Consider the following 20,869-nt stretch of genomic DNA (forward strand, 5'->3'; position numbering starts at 1 on the left):
CATTGTAATTAAATAAATAAATGATTTTATATATAGATTTGAATAATTTTTATAACTTATTTGTCACTGTTTTGGATTTGCAGTTCCCATTTTCTTTCACTGTGCTTTGTAAATCAAAATTCTTTATTGCTGGAAAAGGAAGGGGGCACTGGGGATGTAGTCTGGGAACCAAGAATCGAAAAATGTTTAAGAACCACTGCTCTAGACTTTGGTATAAGTCAGTTGAAAATGCTTGCTTCCTGTCTTTCAATGTATACTCTGTATCCTAAGTGGATGCTCAAGGGATAACCACATTGTTTTTAACAAAATATGTACTTGTTGAATTTAAACAAACTGTGCCACATGTGGCACGATTGACACAAATTCAGTGATTAATCAGTCCATCTGACAATTTCCAACCGTGAGCGCACAAAAGCTCCTGAGCTATCCCAGTTTATATCTTTTTGGCATTTTGCCTAAAAGCATGCATGACTGAGTGAGACTATTTTGTCATTATCCTGTAGCCTTCTGTGGAGATTGAGATTGCAGGAAGAGTTACTTGTGGAGTTGAGTGCCAGGTTTAAAAAATGGGGCCTGTTGTTTAAGAAGGCATATGGAGTGTTGGCCTACATCAGTTGAGTGACTGCGAGGCAATGGTATAGCTCAAAAATCTCTAGTTAGACAACATCTGGAGTATTGTATTCAGTTCTGGTCCCCTTCTTATAATAAGGATGTAGCAGTTTTAGAGAGGGTGTAGTGGAGATTTACCAAGATGCTGTATTGATTAGAGAGCATGTCTTATGAGGAGAGGTTGAGTGAACTGGGGGTTTTCTCTTTGAAGGAGGTTGAGAGGTGTATTGATAGAGGTGTAAAGATGATAAGAGACATAGCGTGGACAGCCAGGGAGCTTTTCCCAGGGTGACAATGGCTAAAAAGAGGCAGCATCATTTTAAGCTGATTGGAGAAAAGTATAGGGGGGATATCAAAGGTAGTTTTTTTTTCTATGGAGAGTGATAGATGCATGGAACGTGCTGGCAGCAATTATGTTAGAAGCAGATATATTGGGGGCATTAAGGATGCTCTTAAATAAGCACATAGATGAAAGAAAAGTGGAAGGCTATAGGGGAGGGAAGTGTTAGGTACTACTAGAGCAGGTTAAAAGGTCGGCACAACATTGAGAGCCAAGGGCCTGTACTCTGCTGTACTGTTCTGTGTACTAAATGAATGGTTCCTTCAGAGGTACAGCTCTGAATGCCAGGACTGCCGAGTAAGTAAGGTATCATTTACGGACCAAAGAGTAATATATTATGTTTCTTGCCTTCTCTTCCTATAGAATAGTATGATTCCTACTGGCTTGAGATGGGAAGAATTACTGTATCCTTTATACCATAAATATAAAAATGCTATCACATGGGGAGACCAGGATTTATTAAATATAATATTTCATTATAATCCAGGTAGGTGAAAACAATTGTTTCTTTTTTAAATGCAGTAACTGTTTATCAACTTTCTTTATTAATATTGAATTCCCAAAATGATAGTACATAACAATTTCACTTAATCGTTTTATGGTGTTTGAGATGATTCAAAATACTGTCTAAAGGAAGTTAAAAGGGAGTGGCATAATGTTGGTGTCCGTATGTGGTGAACTACATATACCTGTCTGGACACGCCCCCTGCTGACTACTCCTGTGGCTCCTCCCACAGACCCCAGTATAAAGGCGATTGAGGCCTGAGCCCGGCCTCTCAGTCTCCAGGATGTAGTATGGTGGTCAACCACTGCTTGTTCCTTCTTCCAGTCAATAAAAGCCGATATCTCGTCTTTACGTCTCAGAGAGAGTTATTGATGGTGCATCACCATGTAACTTGAGCACCAAGTTCTTGTTTACACAAGTGTAGTAAGTATGTTATGTGAAGGGTCAAAGGGCAGTGTCAAATCAATGCTGGAACTAACTAAAGAATGTACTCAGCTAATTTTCTAATTCAGAAGCAAGGTATGAAAAATATCTGCTGGTTAAATGGTCATATTCACAAAGTTATCTTTCTGTACTTTGTAATTCTGATGGAAAGCAACAGTATGTTTTTCAAAAAAAATTTTTCGTGCATCATAAGTAATTGAATTTTAGAATTACAGTTACACAGCACCAAAACGGGCCCTTCAGCCCAACCTTTCCATGTTGATAAAGACACCAATATGAGCTAGTCCAATTTGCTTGTAATTGTTCCATGGTTCCCAGGCCAGCTTGAAGAAGTATCTGACCACCTACCACCAAAAAATCGCCTGTGGAACCAGAGGGTCAACACACTTGACTACTGTTACATGACCACCAGGAACACTTAACAGTTCCATCCCACGACTGCACTTTGGGAAGTAAAATCACCTGGGTGTACTTCTACTTCCAGTGTACATGCAGAGACTGAGGACTGCAGCAGCAGTGGTGAGGTGCACAAAGGTATGGTCAAGGGAGGTGGAGGAGCACTTACAGGAATGCTTTGAATTGGTGGGCTGGACAAAAATCAAGGACTCGTCTTTGAATCTGAATGAATGCACCAGAGTTGTCACCAACTTCATCAAGACTTGCGTGGATGAGTTTGCGCCTTCAAGAACATATCAGACGTAAGCCAAAAGCTTTGGAGACTCATAGTCTGCTGAAGCTAGATCTATGGCATTTAACACTGGTAATCAGGAACTATACAGGCAGTCCGGGTACGACCTATGGAGGCTATTTTAAGGGTGAAAAAGAATGTTGATTGAAGTTAAGAGATGGAATTGGATACAAGTCAGCTCTGGCAGAGTTTGCAGGCCGTTACTTCCTATAAGCTGAAATCTAACATCATGAATGGCTGTGATGCTTCTCTACCAGAGGAGCTCAACACCTTTTATGCACACTTTGAAAGCGAGAATAAAATTACACTTTTGTCAATTCCTGCAGCATCTGGTGACCCTGTGATCTCTGTCTAGGAGGTCAATGTCAGAATATCTTTCAAGAGGGTGAACCCTCACAAGTTGACAGTCACCAATGGCCTACCTGGTAGGGCTCTGAAAAGTTGTGCCAACCAACAGTTAGAGGTGTTCAGGGACACCTTCAGTGTCTCACGGCTGCTGTCAGTCGTTCCCACTTGCTTCAAAAAGACGACAATCATACCAGTGCCCGAGAAGAACAGGATGAGCTGCCTCAATGTCTTTTGTCCAGTTGCACTCATATCTACTGTGATGAATTGTTTCAAGATGTTGAGTATGGCGCGAATCAACTCTGGCCTAAGCAAGGACGTGGACTCACTGCAATTTTAGTATCACCACAATAAATTTACAGTGCATGCAATCTCACTGATCTCCACTCAGCCTTGGATCACCTGAACAATAGCAATACCTACACTAGGCTGATGCTTATTGATACAGCTTGGTGTTCAACACAATCATACCCTCAGTACTAACCAATAAGAGCCAAAACCTGGGCCTCTGTACCTCCCTCTGCACTTCTTCAATGGGAGACCAATTAATGGGGTTTGGAACTAACATCTCTTTGCTGACAGTAAACACCGGCGCACCCCAAGTATGCATGCCGAGCCCACTGCTCTATGCTCTGTACACCCTAGGCACAGCTCAAAAGGCATCTATAAATTTGCTGATGACACAACTACGGAGGTGAGATAGATCAGCTAGTTGAGTGGTGTCGCAACAAGCACCTTGCATGTAACATCATTAAGACCATGGAGTTGATTGTGGACTTAGGGAAAGGGATGTCGAGGGAACACACATCTGTCTTCTCAAGGGATCAGCAGTGAAATGTGTGAGCAGTTTCAAGTTTCTGGATGTCAATATCTCTGAAGATCTATGCTGAGCCAAAGATATTGATGTAATTCAAAGAAGGCATGACAGTGGCTATTAGAAGGTTAAGGAGATTTGGTGTGTTGCCATGGACTCTAGCAAATTTCTACAGCTAGATCATGGAGAGCATTCTAATTGGTTGTATCAGCATCTGGTATGGAGGGGCCACTGCACAGGATTGGAAAAAGCTGCAGAATGTTACAAACTCAGCCAGCTCCATCATGGACGCTAGCCTTCCCAGCATCAAGGACATCTTCAGAAGTTGATGATTCAAAATGATGGCATCCATTATTAAGGACTATCATCCTGGACATATCCTTTTCTCATTGTTACTATCAAGGAGGAGGTACTGGAGCCTGAAGACATACATTCAATGTTTGAGGAACAACTTCTTTCCCTCCGCCATCAGATTTCTGAACGGACAATGAATCTGTTACAAGATTCAATCCTTGTAAAAACGATCAGGGAGGCACAGAGAGAATCTGTAATTACTGACATGTACCTTTATTACCTTATCGTGAACGAACACAACAAAATACCTGTGTGCACACCTACTAAGTTTCCCTGACCTTCCATGAACAGTCAAAGAACAGAAAGTTTAAAAGGAGTTTCTGTTGCTGGCCACATGTTCCTTGTAGTCCCATTTCGAACTTCCATGTGTCCATGGAGTACCTCTCATCCACGATAGTTGGTCTCCTGCTGTGTTATCGCTGTTGCGTATTTATAGTGTTCCTCATGAGTTGAACTGATGGATCTCCAACCCACTGGCTCAAGGTCACCTGACCTACCTGGATCACCTTCTTACTGGCTCTACTCCAGGGCTACAGCCAACACTGTTTCATGGTCCCTGTCCCCCAGCCTTGCGTATTTGTGTCTTTCAACTCTGACTGCTCCTGATCAGTTAAACTAGGCGACCCCAACACTGTCTAATGAGATTACAGCTTGCTTCTTTGGTTGGTCTGGCACCTTACAAAACTCATTTGAGGATGGCCTCAGGTTTAGTGGGTCACTACCTGCAGCTCTTTGTGTCCACATTCAGTTGCCCTGATTAGATGATCCCAGAGCAAGAATCAGTTCAGAACTCACAAAGAGACAAATACAATAGGTTTGCTGCCTTCTGCTGCCCTTGATTCACCCAAATCCACTAATTTGTAGACTGTAGTTCTTTCTGGCCGACAAATCTACGTACACTAACTCACAAAACAAATTTCACAATGTATCCTTGTCTACTATTCTTTACTGGCATCTAGTTCCACATACCCTCATCCTCTATGTAAAAAAAAAAATTGTTTCTCATGTTCCCTTTAAACTTCTCCCCCTTGAACTTAAGTCCATGCCCTCCAGTAAACTCCTTAGATTCTGGATTAGTTCCTGAGGATTGGAGGGTGGCTAATGTAACCTCACTTTTTAAAAAAGGAGGGAGAGTAAAACCGGGGAATTATAGACCGGTTAGTCTGACGTCGGTGGTGGGGAAAATGCTAGAGTCGGTTATCAAAGATGTGATAACAGCACATTTGGAAAGAGGTGAAATCATCAGACAAAGTCAGCATGGATTTGTGAAACGAAAATCATGTCTGACGAATCTTATAGAATTTTTTGAAGATGTAACTAGTAGAGTGGATGGGGAGAGCAAGTGGATGTGGTATATTTAGATTTTCAAAAGGCATTTGACAAGGTCCCACACAGAAGATTAGTGTGCAAACTTAAAGCACACGGTATTGGGGGTATGGTATTGATGTGGATTGGTTGGCAGACAGGAAGCAAAGAGTGGGAGTAAACGGGACCTTTTCAGAATGGCAGGCAGTGACTAGTGAGGTACTGCAAGGCTCAGTGCTGGGACCCCAGTTGTTTACAATATATATTAATGATTTAGAGGAGGGAATTAAATGCAGCATCTCCAAGTTTGCGGATGACATGAAGCTGGGCGGCGGTGTTAGCTGTGAGGAGGGTGCTAAGAGGATGCAGGGTGACTTGGATAGGTTAGGCGAGTTGGCAAATTCATGGCAGATGTAATTTAATGTGGATAAATGTGAGGTTATCCACTTTGGTTGCAAGAACAAGAAAACAGATTATTACCTGAACGGTGGCTGATTAGGAAAAGGGGAGGTGCAATGAGACCTAGGTGTCATTGTACACCAGTCATTGAAGGTGGGCATGCAGGTACAGCAGGCGGTGAAAAAGGCAAATGGTATGTTGGCATTCAAAGCAAAAGGATTTGAGTACAGGAGCAGGGAGGTTCTACTGCAGTTGTACAAGGCCTTGGTGAGACCGCACCTAGAGTATTGTGTGCAGTTTTGGTCTCCTAATCTGAGGAAAGATATTCTTGCCATAGAGGGAGTACAAAGAAGGTTCACCAGATTGATTCCTGGGATGACAGGACTTTCATATGAAGAAAGACTGGATTGACTAGGCTTATACTCACTGGAATTTAGAAGATTGAGGGGGGGATCTTATTGAAACATATAAAATTCTAAAGGGATTGGACAGGCTAGATGCAGGAAGATTGTTTCCGATGTTGGGGAAGTCCAGAACGAGGAGTCACAGTTTAAGGATAAAGGGGAAGCCTTTTAGGACCGAGATGAGGAAAAACTTCTTCACACAGAGAGTGGTGAATCTGTGGAATTCTCTGCCACAGGAAACACTTGAGGCCAGTTCATTGGCTATATTTAAGAGGAAGTTAGATATGGCCCTTGTGGCTAAAGGGATCGGGGGTATAGAGAGAAAGCAGGTACAGGGTTCTGAGTTGGATGATCAGCCATGATCATACTGAATGGCGGTGCAGGCTTGAAGGGCCGAATGGCCTACTCCTGCACCTATTTTCTATGTTTCTATGTTTTAGACCCTCCCTCCCCGGAAAAAGTCCATAACCATTCACTTTATCTATGCCTGTCATGATTTTACATTACCCTTGGTAATCCTCTTGGGGGGTGGTGGGGGGAGAAGCTGCACCCTATTGAGTCCCAAGGCCTCCTGCAAATAGTGCAGTACTAGAGGGACATCGTATCATCTGCTCAATCTGCTGGGGAAGCTTTTTTCCCATCAATCTAATTGTAGTGTACATTCCACCCCCGGCAAACATCAAGCTGACACTGGAGGAGCTGAGTACCATGATCAACAGACACAAGAGGGCGCACCCTAATGCCTTCGCGATCATTGCAGTAGGACTTCAACCAGGCAATCTTGAAGAAGTCTCTGACTAACTACAACAATCATGTCACCTGTGAAGTCAGAGAGGCCAACGCACTTGACAACTGTTACAGCATAATCAAGCACACATGTCATGGCATACCATGTCTCCATTTTGGCAAGCTCAATCACTTGGCTGTACTTCTACTCCCAGCCTACAGGCAGAGACCGAGCACTGAAGTATCCATGGCAAGAATAGTAAAGGTCCAGTCAAGGGAAGTGGAGGTGCGCTTTCAGGAAAACTTTGAATCAGTTTTTTTTTAACAGTATTTTTATTCAGAAGAAAAAAAAACAAGATTTGCAGAATGCAACGCATAGATACATCTCAACATAACTTGTGTACATTCATATATTGGAATAAAATTGATCAAAATGTTATAGCCTATCACATAAAGGTATACCACTCTGTAATCAAAAATTTAAAGATAAGTCATACATCATAAAAAAATTATATATCAGTTGACTGGATCACGTTCAGGGATTCATCTTCAGGTCTGCACTAATATGACATAGTCGTCATAGACTTCATCATGACCTGCATGAATGAGTGTGTCCCTTAGCGAATATACTGAGCTTAGCCAAACTCAAAGCCCTGATAAACCAGGTTGTTCAGTCTGCTGAGGCTAGATCTGCAGCACTTAAGACTAATGATCGAAAATCCAACAAGAAGTTTTAGGTAGAACCTAAGGAAGGCCTTCATGGGAGCAGAAATGCAATCCTGTGTTACGTTAGAGACACAATTGAATTCACAACAGTGGGGGAAGGATTTACGTGCCATCACTTCCTGTAAGACAAAACCTCACCACATGTGATGACGATGCTTCATGCATTGATGAATGCCAGTAAGGCAAGCTTTGACAGGGTGAATAACACTACTGGTGGACGAGAGGTGACTTGTTAGAGGTATATAAGATATTGAGAGGCATTGATCATGTTGATAGCTAGAGGCTATTCCCTCAGGGCTGAAATGGCTGACACAAGGGGCGGAGTTTTAAGGTGCTTGGAATTGGGTACAAGGGGATGTCAGAGGTACGTCTTTCACACAGAGAATGATGGATGCACGGAATGCACTGTGATGCTGGTGCAGGTGGATACAATACAGTCTTTTAAGAGACGTTTCAGAGGACTATACAGTAGGGAAATTACTTGGGCAGTTTCTAGTGTAGGTTACATGGTTGGCACAACATTGTGGACCAAAGGGCCTGTCATGTGCTTTAGATTTCTATGTTCCATGTACTATACTTGTGTGAATCCCCAATGCATCTGGTGACCCTATTATTTGTGTCTCAGAGGCTGATGCAATATTCAAGAGTGTAGACCAGGGGTCAGCAACCTTTACCACTGAAAGAGCCACTTGGACCCGTTTCCCACAGAAAAGAAAACACTGGGAGCCGCAAAACCCGTTTGACATTTAAAATGAAATAACACTGCATACAACGTTTTTTTTTGCCTTTATGCTATGTATAAACAAACTATAATGTGTTGCATTTATGAAATTGATGAACTCCTGCAGAGAAAACGAAATTACATTTCTGCATGCAACAAAAACATTTTGAACTCCGAAAAAAAGACGTTGGGTTGAAGGTTACTTTTAAGTAAAATACTCAATGTCTATTTGAGTCCTTCTTGTATTTATGAAAAACGCCGAACTTAAATTTTCCGCCAGCAGCAAACCAAAAATAACATCAGCCAGCTGTCAGCCTGAAAAATTAAAGGACTATTTCACTGAACAATGAAAAAATATGAATATACGTAAAATAATAGGCAATTAAAATATTTATCATACTTGGTTAATGGGATTTCTGCTCCTGGACCTCAGCGCACAGCGTCTGCACATCAGGGCTGTATGACGTCACCTTCATCTTTACACAGGATCGCAAGCTGTCATCTGTGAGGCGTGCGCGATGTTTGTTTTTAATAAAGTTCATGTTGGAGAACACCTGCTCACATACATATGTGGATCCAAAGATCGACAGGACTCCAAGCGCATACTTTTTCATGTTTACATAAATGTCGGGCATAGCATTCCATGTTTCGAACACAAGTTTGTCCGGTTTTGGAAGGTTTTCAATATCACTCCATTTGTGATTCTGAGCAAGAACGGCCTTCTGACGGGCAACATCTTCAAGGTCTGCTGTCAAGCGTCTAAACTTGGACACCCATATGTCTTTGTCGGCTATGTCGGCCAGTTCCATCTCAAGATCAGGTTGACTCACACCTGCCAATGCAGTCGTATTCAGTAGGGAAGGATCGATGCTTAAGGGAGTGACCGGGAAGGATAATGTGTTTTTTTCCTCTCTGAACTCACAGAAGCGTTTCCCAAACGATGTTTGCATTGCGATGATTGCAGAATGTAAATACTCCGAAATTATCATGTCGTGACCTTGTTTGAACTCTTGTCAAATTGGGGAAGTGAGACAATGTGCCTTTCTGTAAATCTCTGGCAAGCACTGTCAACTTGCGCTCGAATGCCAAAACATCCTCCAACATGTGCAGGGCTGTGCGTCCTTACCCCTGAAGAGCTGTGTTCAGCGTGTTCAGGTGTGCTGTCATGTCTACCATGAAGTGTAGCTTTTCCAGCCACTCTGGCTGTTCCAGCTCAGGAAAGGTGAGCCCTTTGCTGCCCAGGAAAGTTTTCACTTCTTCCAGACACGCGACAAAGCGTTTCAGCACCTCCCCTTTGGACAGCCACCGGACTTTGTTGTGCAGCAGGAGATCAGAATATGCGCTTTCCAGCTAGTCCAGTAACAAACGGAATTGACGGTGATTTAAACTTTTTGCCATTATTTTATTGACAATCTGAATGACAACATCCATTACTTCTGTGCATTCCGGAGGAAATGTTTGAGCGCACAGTGCCTCTTGGTGCAAGATGCAGTGAAAAGTCAGCAGCTTTCTGTCCAGCGACTTCTGCAGTAAAGCCACAAATCCCTTGTGCGTTCCCGTCATATTCGGCGCCCCATCAGTAGCTACTGACACCAGATGGGTGGTCTTTATTCCTTTGGCTCTTAAACAATTCAAGACAGCCTCACAGATGTCCTCCCCCCGTGTTTGGTCTTTTAGAGGTATCAACTCAATCAGTTCTTCCTGTGGCCCGGCAGAGTTTACATACCGGCAGAACAACGCTATTTGTTCAATATCACCTTTGTCTTTAGACTCGTCATAGGCAATCGAGTAGGCCACAGCTGAATTGATGTCTTTAATTTGCTGTCTTGTGATGTCTTCTGCCATTTTTATGGTTCTGTCTTTGACAGTCTTTGCAGAGAGGGGCATATCCCTGATTTTCTGCACAATTTCACTCTTGTTTTTAAAGTCCGTGAATAGATGTTCTGAAATCTTAATGAAAGATTCTTTTATATATTCACCATCTGTAAACTGCTTCCCGTGCCTGACTATTTCCTGAGCGGCAATATAACTGGCGTATGTCATTGATTTTCCAGACTTCATCCATTTCTGGAAATGATTTTTGCTCAGATCAACCTTCCGCATCAGTTCCGAAACGGCTTTTTTTCTCTCATCTCCATCCGGATATTTTTGAGCAAAGGCTGCGTGTTTATTCTGGAAATGCCTTGCGACATTTGACTTTTTGTTGTTTGCTAGTTTCTCATTGCATATTAAGCATACCGGTAAACCAGTCTCGTCAACAGTGAAAGCAAATGAATCTGTCCACGTATCATTAAACGTTCTGTTTTCTTCAGTCACTTTCCTTTTTTTAGAATTCTCCATAGTTGGCTTACCTTGGATCGAAAAATTAAAGAAATCGCGCACTGGCGGGTGTCAGGTATTGGCAGTGGTGACGTATATTAATAGCGATATAAACACGTTGTAGCGGTGTGCTCACGCAGTCAGTAAACTGCAGTCGAATAACTTTATTCGAACTAAACAGCCTTGCTTTTAAGCCTCCCTCAACCCAGCCCCCATGGACGCAGATGCTGCAAAAGACGCGTACTCACAAACCCCCATAGGCTATCTCCCTTAGCCGGAATGCTGGCTAATTGTGAGGAAATGTGTCGCCACACTTAGATTGTACAAGATCACCATAATCTTCAAATTTAGAATTACATTTCAAAAGCTAACAAACTAACATAAAATACATTTTAATTAAATACTGACCAATTATTTCCCAAAGCCACAGGGAGCCGCAGCACAGAGGTGAAAGAGCCACAAATGGCTCGGGAGCCGCAGGTTGCCGACCCCCGGTGTAGACTCTTGCAAGGCATCAGAACCCAATGGTATATCTGGGTGGGTGCTGAACTGGCAGGAATGTTCAACAACATCTTCAGACTCTCACTGCTGCAGTCAGAGGTTCCCACCTACTTCAAAAGGGAAGCAATCTTGTGTGCCTGAGAGGAACATATATGACTATCAGCTGGTAGCACTCACATCTACAGTGAAACGTGCTTTGAGAGGTTGGTTAAGGCTGGAATTATCTCCTGCCTGGGAAAAGGAGTAAGGACCTGGACCCATTGCAATTTGTCTACCACTGCACCAGGTCTATACGGATGGAATCTCAATGGCTTCCCACTCTGCTTTGGTGCACATGGACAACAGAAATACATACCTCAGGCTGCTGTTTATCAATTACAGCTCAGAGGCTGAGGCACGCAACCAGAATTGGCTGGAGTACACTGAGAGGGTAAAACAGAAGGTGGAACTGGGGTAGGATGCACTATCTCGATAACTGGGACGAACCTGGTCATCAGGTGTGAGATGCTCTCAGGGCTGCTGTACGTGCTGCTTCATCTTGGAAGTTACTCAAGCCATCTTCCAGTTCATCTGGGGATCCAAGATGGAGTGAGTCAGGTGGGTAACAATGCACAAATCCCTGGACAATGGTGGCAGAAATGTACCCAATGTTGCCCTCGTCCTGATGACCACTTTCATGTGTGGCTGCATCAGGCTGCATGGATGCAGGGCCACCATGACTGAGGATCTGTTTGCCTCCGGTGTTGTGAAGGATGGGTCTGGCCCCATTCCTGTTTCCCAGTCATCTGAACCTTGCTGCACTACCTGCCCTTCATGGAAACGTTCTTCCACACCAATGCCATTGAGCATAAAGTGGTCAGCACAGAACGTCCTGCCGGCGGACCCTGCAGGAGAAGGGCTCAATGGACACAGTAGGGTGGATCCCTGAGCAGACTGTCCAGACCAGCTGGCAGGATGTAAAATCTCACCAACAGGCACTGATGACTGGCTGGTAATGAGAGGGGCCCTCCCAGTCAGATCCTTCCTGTATACCCAATGCATACATGAAGATCACTCCCAGTGCACTGCCCCTGAGGGGATTGTAGTGGGGACGAGATGGTGGCTCACTTCCTTCTGAGCTGTAGGTTTGCGAAGAGAGTTTGGAGAAGGATGCAAGGGCTGTGTGTCACAGTTCATTGTGGATAATAGAGGACTCTCCAATCGATGGGCTGTTCCCAACAGCACATACAAAAGCTGCTGGAAGATCATCAGCTTGGTGAATGACACCTTGCTCTGCCTGAAACCTTTTGGCCTGCCAGTAGATCCCAGGCTGCTCGAGGACATGCTGATGGGTGAACTGAATCTTGGTGCAGCCAGTGCAAGTGCTTGGTGGAGAAGGACAGGGAGGGGTCAGGTTGAATGAGAAATCCTGTCAATTATTGTAGTCATGTCCCACCCCAGGGGCTTATGTGAGTGGCAATAGTGTTATTGGTTTTAAGAAATGTAATTGAACACCACTTAATGCATTGTCCATGAATATAAGAATGAAAAGGCATTGCATAATTTCTTTTTATAAATATTTTTTTATTATGAATGAAGCTTATTTTGGCTCAATATTATTACAGTTGACATTCAATACCATAATCCTCTCAGTGTTATTCAACAAGCTTAAAAACCTGGCCTTTGTACATCCCTCTGCAATTGGATCCTTGACATCCTTATTAGGAGACCACAATCAGTGCAAACTGGTAATAACATCTACTCCTTGCTGACAATCAACACAGACACAGCTCAAATAGGCATACAGGAGTAAGAAGGATAGGCTGTTTAAATAGTGTCACAATAACCTCACACTCAGGGTTAGGAAGACCAAGGAATTGATTGTGGACTTAAGGAAGGGGAAGTCAGGGGAACACACAGCAGTCCTTATCAAGGGGTCAGTGGTGCAAAAGATGAGCAGCTTCAAGTTCCTGGGTGTCTACACCCTGGAGGATCTACCCTGAACACAACACTATGATGCAATCACAAAGAGGGCACGTGAGGAAGTGAATAAAATTCCTACTTTGTCAGGAATTTGGGGAGATTCGTTGTTTCAGCACACTCTTGCAAACTTCTACAGATGCACGGTGGAGAGCATTCTGATCGGTTGCATCACTGCCTGATTTGGAGGCTCCAATGTACAGGATCACAAGAAGCTGCAGAGGATTGTACACTCAGTCAGCTCCATCACAGGCACAATCCTCCCCATCATCGAGGATATCCTCAAGAGGAGCTGCCGCGAGAAGGCGGCATCCATCACTAAGGATCCACACCACCTGGGACATTTACTACTTTCAGAGAGGAGGTGCAGGAGCCTGAAAACACTCAGACTACAATTTTGTAACAGCAGCTTTTTCTCCACGATCAGCTTTCTGGTCAGTTTATGAACACCACTTCCTTATTCCTTTGCTTGCCCTGTTTATTTATCTAACTGTGTATAGTAATCTCTTTGCACTGTACTTGTCGCAAAACAGCATACTTGATTACATGTACGTTAGTGATAATCAACCTGATTTTTGATTCTGAAAAACTTTTAAAAGATTATGTTGATAAACCTTAGAGTTTACAGCTATATGTTATGTAAAAAGGATGGTTATTTTTCAATACCAACTCAGACTTTTCAAAATTTAAATCCTGTGTTGAATTGTTTTGCTTTCAAATAGCATGCAACAAGAATTAGTAACTGAACTGGTAGGATATTAAGATGATATTTCTTCTGCTTATGTAGAATACCTATACGTATTTCCTTGTCAGTGGAATTATCGACCAGATCATTGTATGTACGGGAGCAACTGTAGAGGAGCAGAAGACCAAGGGGTTTCCATTCTCCATGGAAATCGTGGAGTTTATCATAATAATAAACAGCCTGCCTTTAAAATAATGTATGAGGCAATACGCAATGTAAGTATTTTAAGTGCCAGGTATACCAATAAGTAAATAGTACTTATTCAATAAATACTAAATCAGTATTTCAACAGATTCTTTTCTGATTCAGATTTTAAATTGCTGTTTAGTGTTGAGTGTATTACTAATTTTCTCTCCAAACCTCTGTTCTCCACTTGAGACTTTATACTTTAGCATTGGAAGACTAAACAGAACACAAAATTAATGTTAGAGGAAACCTCATTTGATCCTTCTAATGCATGCATACAAAGAGAAATTGGATATTTGCATGTTGCATAGTCCTTCCTTTCCTAGTATGCTTCCAAAAGGTTACCATTGCGATCAACTCTGATTTTGACTTAATTTTTTTGTATATGTGACAGTAACCCCACTGAATTCTACAGATAATCTATAATTCAGAGCACATGGCATTTGGGATATTATTCAGCAGTCAGCACTGTACACAAGAACAGTTAGGTGTCTAATTATGTTGTGTTGTCAGTATGGGGTTGGTGTATGAAAGAAATATCAATGCATGTTTCTTCATCAGCTTCATTCTTGTGAAAAGACGTTGTCATGCTGCATTAATGTCACCTGCGCTTTATTTCTGTTTATGGGAACCAAATGGAACATTTGGATATATTTTTGGAAGATTAGTGATCAAAATGCTGGAAAATGTCTATATTGCTTCAACAAAGAAATGGTTGATCCCATCCTCACTGAAGATATGCATGTTCTGGGATTATTGAAATTTACAATACAGAAAAAATAGTTAATCACATTTTTTTTTCTTTCAGTTTCCCTTTGAAGAAAATTTATTTCAGTCTCTGTATTTCCCGCTTCAAAACAGTTTCCTGAACACAGTACACACTTTATGTGGCAGACTTTCACAAGTATTCTTGAAACAGCTTGAACAAGCTATGAAAAAAGCATATGAGCTTCGTGTCATTCATATAGGATAACGATCAAAGGCAGAAAATATTTTTATATAAAGAAGAGGATAAATACCTGCAGATGCTGGAAATCTGAAATAAAAACGGAAAATGCTGGAAATAATTGGTGGGTCAGGCAGTATCAGTGGTAAGGAAAATAAAATCAAAAATTCAAGCTTTTGATCTTTCATCAGTTCCAGCTGTTCTACTCTACTGTTACTTGATGAGCCAATGTTTCACCTAACTTCATTGAATGTTTCACATAGATTTTTCAAACATTTTTCCTTTCAGTTATCTAATATTTTGTACCTCGGAGATGTCACCATGCATTTTGTCATTTTCAATTGATTAATCTTTATTTTGTTTCAGAACAATATAGTACATATCTGCATTTATCCAGTCCACATTTTTTTCTTTTAACATGATACAAGTTATCATGTTATCCAAATAAATAATTTTCCAGAGTAGTATCCTTATTTCCTCATATAAAAGCATCCAGCATGACCACAACAGGAGAGAATTCTCACTTGGCCCAGGTGTACAGCCACCTTTGAATTGGATATCTTTGTTCAGAACCAAACATCATTTTCATCATACAGTTCAATCATGCCCTTGATGGCATGGACATACCTTGCCTGACTACTATTATTCTCAAGCGTTCATAGATTTCGACTATGGGTACGTGTTTAGACCTTATTCAGCAGATAACAATGTAAACCTTCCTGTAACTTTTGTGTATTCCTTGAATCATCTGTAATTTTACAAAATATATGCATGGTATTTTCCCTGGCATAAATCCATTACGGCTTTCTTCATTGAACATCACAGAACATTGAACAGCACAGTACAGGCCCTTGAATGATGTTGAATGAGCTTCCCTCCCATATTGTCTCCATTTTTCTTTCTCTTAAATGTTCCTAATGTATCCGCTTCTACCACCAACCTCAGCAGTGCAATTCAATCACCCACCATCCTGAGTAAAAAAAGCTAACTCTGACATACAGTCTTCCCTGTAGTTTCCTCCAGTATTCTTAAAATCAAGTCCTCTAGCATTAGTCATTCCACCCTGCAATAAAAGCACTGGCTGTCCATTCTATCTGTGTCTTTTACTAACTTACATATCTTGATCAATTCACTTCTAATCTTCTTTCACTCCAAAGAGAAAATCCCTAGCTTGCTCACTCTTCATAAGACATGCTTTCTAATCCAGGCAGCATCCTGGTAAATCTCTGTGCCCTCACTAAAGCTTCCAGATCCTTCCTATAATGAAGGAAGCAGAACAGAACAAAATACTCCACGTGTGCTCTACGTAGAGTTTTATAGAACTGCAACATTACCTCAGGCTCTTGTACTCAATCTCCAAATTAATGAAGGCCAACACACAGTATGTCTACTTAACCACATTATCAACTTGTGTGACAACTTTGAGAGGTCTGTGGATGTGGATCCCAAAATCCTGCTGTTCCTCCATACTCCTAAGAATCCTGCCATTCACCTTGTACTTTGCCTTCAAGTTTGATCTTCTAAAGTGCATCACTTCACTCTTTTCCGAATTGAATTCCATCTGCCACTACTTAGCCCAGCTCTGCATCCTATCAATATTCTGTTGTAACCTACGAAAAACTTCTACACTATCCACAACACCACCAACCTTCGTGTCATCTGCAAACTTAACAACCGACCCTTCCGCTTCCTCAATCAAGTTATTCACAAAAATCACAAAGAGCAGGGGACCCAGAACAGATCCCTGTCGCCAACCTCTAAAAAGAATATGATCCTCCTATTACCACCCTCTGCCTTGTGTGGGCAAGCCAATTCTGAATCCACGCTTCCTAGATTCCATGGATCCCATGTCTACTGACTTTCTGAATGTTACTCTGCATTTTGAGAAGGTTAGGAGGCAGCAGAAAGGAAACTATAGACCTGTTAGCCTGACATCAGAGGTCGGGAAGTTGTTGTAATCAGTTGTTAGAGATGAGATTATGGAATACCTGAAGGCACATGACAAGTTAGTCCAAAACCAGCATGGTTTCCTGAAAGGAAAATCCTGCCTGACTAACCTACTGCAATTTTTTGAGAAAATTGCAAGCAGGGTAGATTGAATTGAATTGAATTTCAGTTTATTGTCATTTAGACACCACAACTGCAATGCAGTTAAAAAATGAAATAATGTTCCTCCAGAATGATATCATAAAAGCACATGACAAAACAGACTGCACCAGAAAACCCACATAACGTTTGGCAATCCCCAAATCCAGAGTCCAGAGAGGCTGTTGAGTATTAATACCATCTTAACGTATTCCCCGGAAAGGAGCTCCAATCCCACCCGACAAAACAAGACTACCCAGACACAGCAAGTCAGGAGACCAACTCGACCACCCAACAAACCAAAAGCTAAGTTACAAGACAAAGGAGATGCAGTAGATGTGGTGCACTTGGATTTTCAGAAGGCCTTTGACAAGGTGCCGCACATGAAGCTGCTTAGCCAGATAAGAGCCCATGGAATTACAGGGGAGTTACTAGCATGGGTGGAGCATTGGCCGATTGGCAGAAAACAGAGAGTGGGAATGAAGGGATCCTGTTCTGGCTGGCTGCTGGTTACCAGTGGAATTCTACAGGGTTTGGTGTCGGGACCACTACTTTTTATGACATATGTCAATGAATTGGACTATGGACTTAGTGGATTTATGGCTAAATTTGCCGATGATACAAAGATAGGAGAAGGAGCAGGTAGCGTTGAGGAAACAGAGAGCCTGCAGAGAGACTTGGATAGTTTAGAGGAATGGGCAAAGAAGTGGCAAATGAAATACAATGATGGAAAGTGTATGGTCATGCACTTTGGTGGAAGAAATAAATGGGCAGACTGTTATTTAGATGGGGAGAGAATTCAAAATGCAGAGATGCATAGGGACTTGGGAGTCCTCGTGCAAGATACCCCAAAGGTTAAGCTCCGGGTTGAGTGGGTGATGACGAAGGGGAATGCAAATTTGGTATTCATTTCTAGAATATAAGAGCAGGGATGTGATGTTGAGGCTCTATAAGGCACTTGTGAGGCCACACTTGGAGTATTGTGTGCAGTTTTGGGCTCCTTATTTTAGAAAAGATATACTGATATTGGAGAAGGTTCAGATGAAGTTTTAGGAGAATGATTCCAGGAATGAAAAGGTTACCATATGAGGAATGTCTGGCAGCTCTTGGGCTGTATTTCCTGGAGTTCAGGAGAATGAGGGGGGAATCTCATCGAAACATTCTGAATGTTAAAAGGCCTGAACAGACTAGGTATGGCAAAGCTATTTCTCATGGTTGGGGAGTCTAGGACAAGAGGGCACAACTTCAAGATTGAAGGATGTCCATTTAGAACTGAGATGCGGAGGAATTACTTTAGTCGGAGGGTGGTAAATCTGTGGAATTTTTTGCCACAAGCAGCAGTGGAGGCCAAGTCATTGGGTGCATTTAAGGCAGAGATAGATAGGTTCTTGATTAGCCAGGACATCAAAGGGTATGGGGAGAAGGCAGGGGAGTGGGGATGACCAGAAGAATTGGATCAGCCCATGATTGAATGGCAAAGAAGACTTGATGGGCCAAATGGCCTTCTGCTCCTATATCTTATGGTCTTATGGAGTCTATGAAGGGGAACCTTGTCAAATGTCTTAATAAAATCCATATACATCACAGCCCCTGCTCTTCATTGAATTGTTTTGTCACTACATTGAAGAATTCATTCAGGCTCATGAGTCACATCCTGCCCTCACAAAGCCAAGCTGACTAAAATTAATCAGACTATGCTTCTCCAGATGCTTGTAAGTACTGTCTCTAAGAACCATCTTCAATAATTTGCTCACCTCTGAAGTAAGATTCACTGGTCTCTGAATCCCAGGATTATTCCTACTCCTTTTCTTGAACAAAGGAATAACATTTGCCACCTTCTGGTATTACTCCTGTGGCATGTGACAATGCAAAGTTCATCACCAAAAAAAAGTACAGCAATCTCTTCATTCACTTCCCATAGTAACCTGAAGTATATGCTGTCCAGCCAAGGAGACTTGTCTATCCTAATGTTTTTCAAAAGTGCCAAACCATCCTCTTTCATAACATTGATATGTTCTGGCATATTAACCTGTTGTATACTGTCCTCACATTCGTCAAGGTCCCTATCTTTGGTGAATACTGAAGCAAAGTATTGATTAAGGACCTTCCCTACCTCCTCTGACTCCAGGCACATTTCCCTGACCCATGCTTCCTTCTTCACTGTAATTAATTCTCACATTTTCAGTCTGAATCCTATCAGATTTTTGTTTGATAGTTACTGATGGAATCTTGCTGCAGGATTCAGTTCAAGTTTATTGTCATTTCAGTTGTACACATGTATACCACCAAATGAAACAACATTCCTCTAGACCAAGGCGCGCAACACAGTACATATAACTCACAGACATAATGCATAAATATTACCACAAATAAGCAGGTGCATTTTACCACACAGGACTCAGCACTGACACTTAATTGTTTATTAGCTTATTATTGGCACATATACCAAAGTACAATGAAAACTAGGAATTGCACACTGATCATACATGTTAATTGATTACAACGGTGTACTGAGGTTGCGCATGGTAATAATGGTAACAGAGTGTAGAATAAAATGTTCCGGTACAGGGTAAGTACAGTGCAAGTAGACAGGTGCAGGGTCATAATAAAGTTGATTGAGAGGTCACACGACCATCTTATCGTATTAAGGAGTCTTCAGTGGCCATATTAACAGTACCATAGAAGTGGTCCTTGAGCCTGATGGTATCTGCTCTCAGGATTTTGTGTCTTCAGCTTGATGGGAGGGCATGAAGGGACAATGTGCAAAGGGTCTTAGATTATGTTGGCTGCTTTACCAAGGAAGCAAGGAGTAATTAGGCATTTCTCTGATATAAATATTGAATTAAAAAATTAATTAGTTTTATTTCTTGCACATTGATATCTTTTCTCAAGACTTTATAAATTTAATCATAGCCTGTGTGTGGCATCTGACCATGAGTCCTGACAAAAGATTGCAAGGACGGCTGAGAGGAACATCGGGGTCTCTCTTCCATCCATGAAAGATACTTTATCTGGAGCGCTACTTACGTAGGGCCCTTAGCATTGTCGATGATCCCTCCCATTCATCCAATAATTCCTTTGACCCCCTACCATCAGGCAGGAGGTTCCGTAGAATTAGGGAAAGAACTCTTACGATGGGGAACAGCTTCTTCCCTCAGGCTGCATGACTGCTGAACTCCCTGCAATCACCCAAGTCTCGTCACATTCGAAGCTCCGGTAGCATTATACTGTTTCTGTTTTAACTTGTGTCATATGTACACCACATTATTTGTTAATCTATTTGTGGTAATATTACTTAATGTGTTATGTATGTGAGTTGTCTGTGGTCCAGAGGAACGTTTTTTAATTTGGCAGTATACATTAATGCAGTTGAATGACAATAAAATGAACTGAAACTTGAACTCCTACAGTGTTTCTTCCAACTTGATTTTACTTGATATCATTAACCAAGTCTGGATTTCATGCAGCACTAACTGATTCTGCTTTTCTAATATTAAGAAAATGGACTATTTTAAGCCTTCTGCTTTGGTGCCACTGACATGATTAGGTAGTAATAGAAGAAATTGTAGATCTTCTGAAAGGTCAATGCAATAAAAGTGAATTATTCCCAGAGCAACTGTATTCGAAATGCAAGTTATCTTTTGTAATGTGATACATAATCTACAATATTTATGCATTTGTTTTAAATAAAAGGTATTATTTCATTTATAAAAGTGATGTTATCTTCCTTGCCACGTGCTTATATTAT

General features: G+C 41.8%; 1 protein-coding gene across 1 annotated transcript in view; it reads left to right on the plus strand.

Moving 5' to 3' along the window:
• The window catches only part of gxylt2 (glucoside xylosyltransferase 2), a 44,602-nt gene extending 23,768 nt beyond the window's left edge, over window positions 1-20,834 (plus strand). Inside the window, exons 5-7 of the mRNA XM_059944337.1 lie at window positions 1,313-1,436; window positions 13,947-14,119; window positions 14,899-20,834. Of these exons, the coding sequence (XP_059800320.1) occupies window positions 1,313-1,436; window positions 13,947-14,119; window positions 14,899-15,063 (462 nt within the window). The 3' untranslated portion in view covers window positions 15,064-20,834. The remainder of the gene's footprint in view (window positions 1-1,312; window positions 1,437-13,946; window positions 14,120-14,898) is intronic.
• The last annotated feature ends 35 nt before the right edge of the window (window positions 20,835-20,869 follow it).

The sequence above is a fragment of the Hypanus sabinus genome, chromosome 19, assembly GCF_030144855.1.
Source record: "Hypanus sabinus isolate sHypSab1 chromosome 19, sHypSab1.hap1, whole genome shotgun sequence".
Lineage (NCBI taxonomy): Eukaryota > Metazoa > Chordata > Chondrichthyes > Myliobatiformes > Dasyatidae > Hypanus > Hypanus sabinus.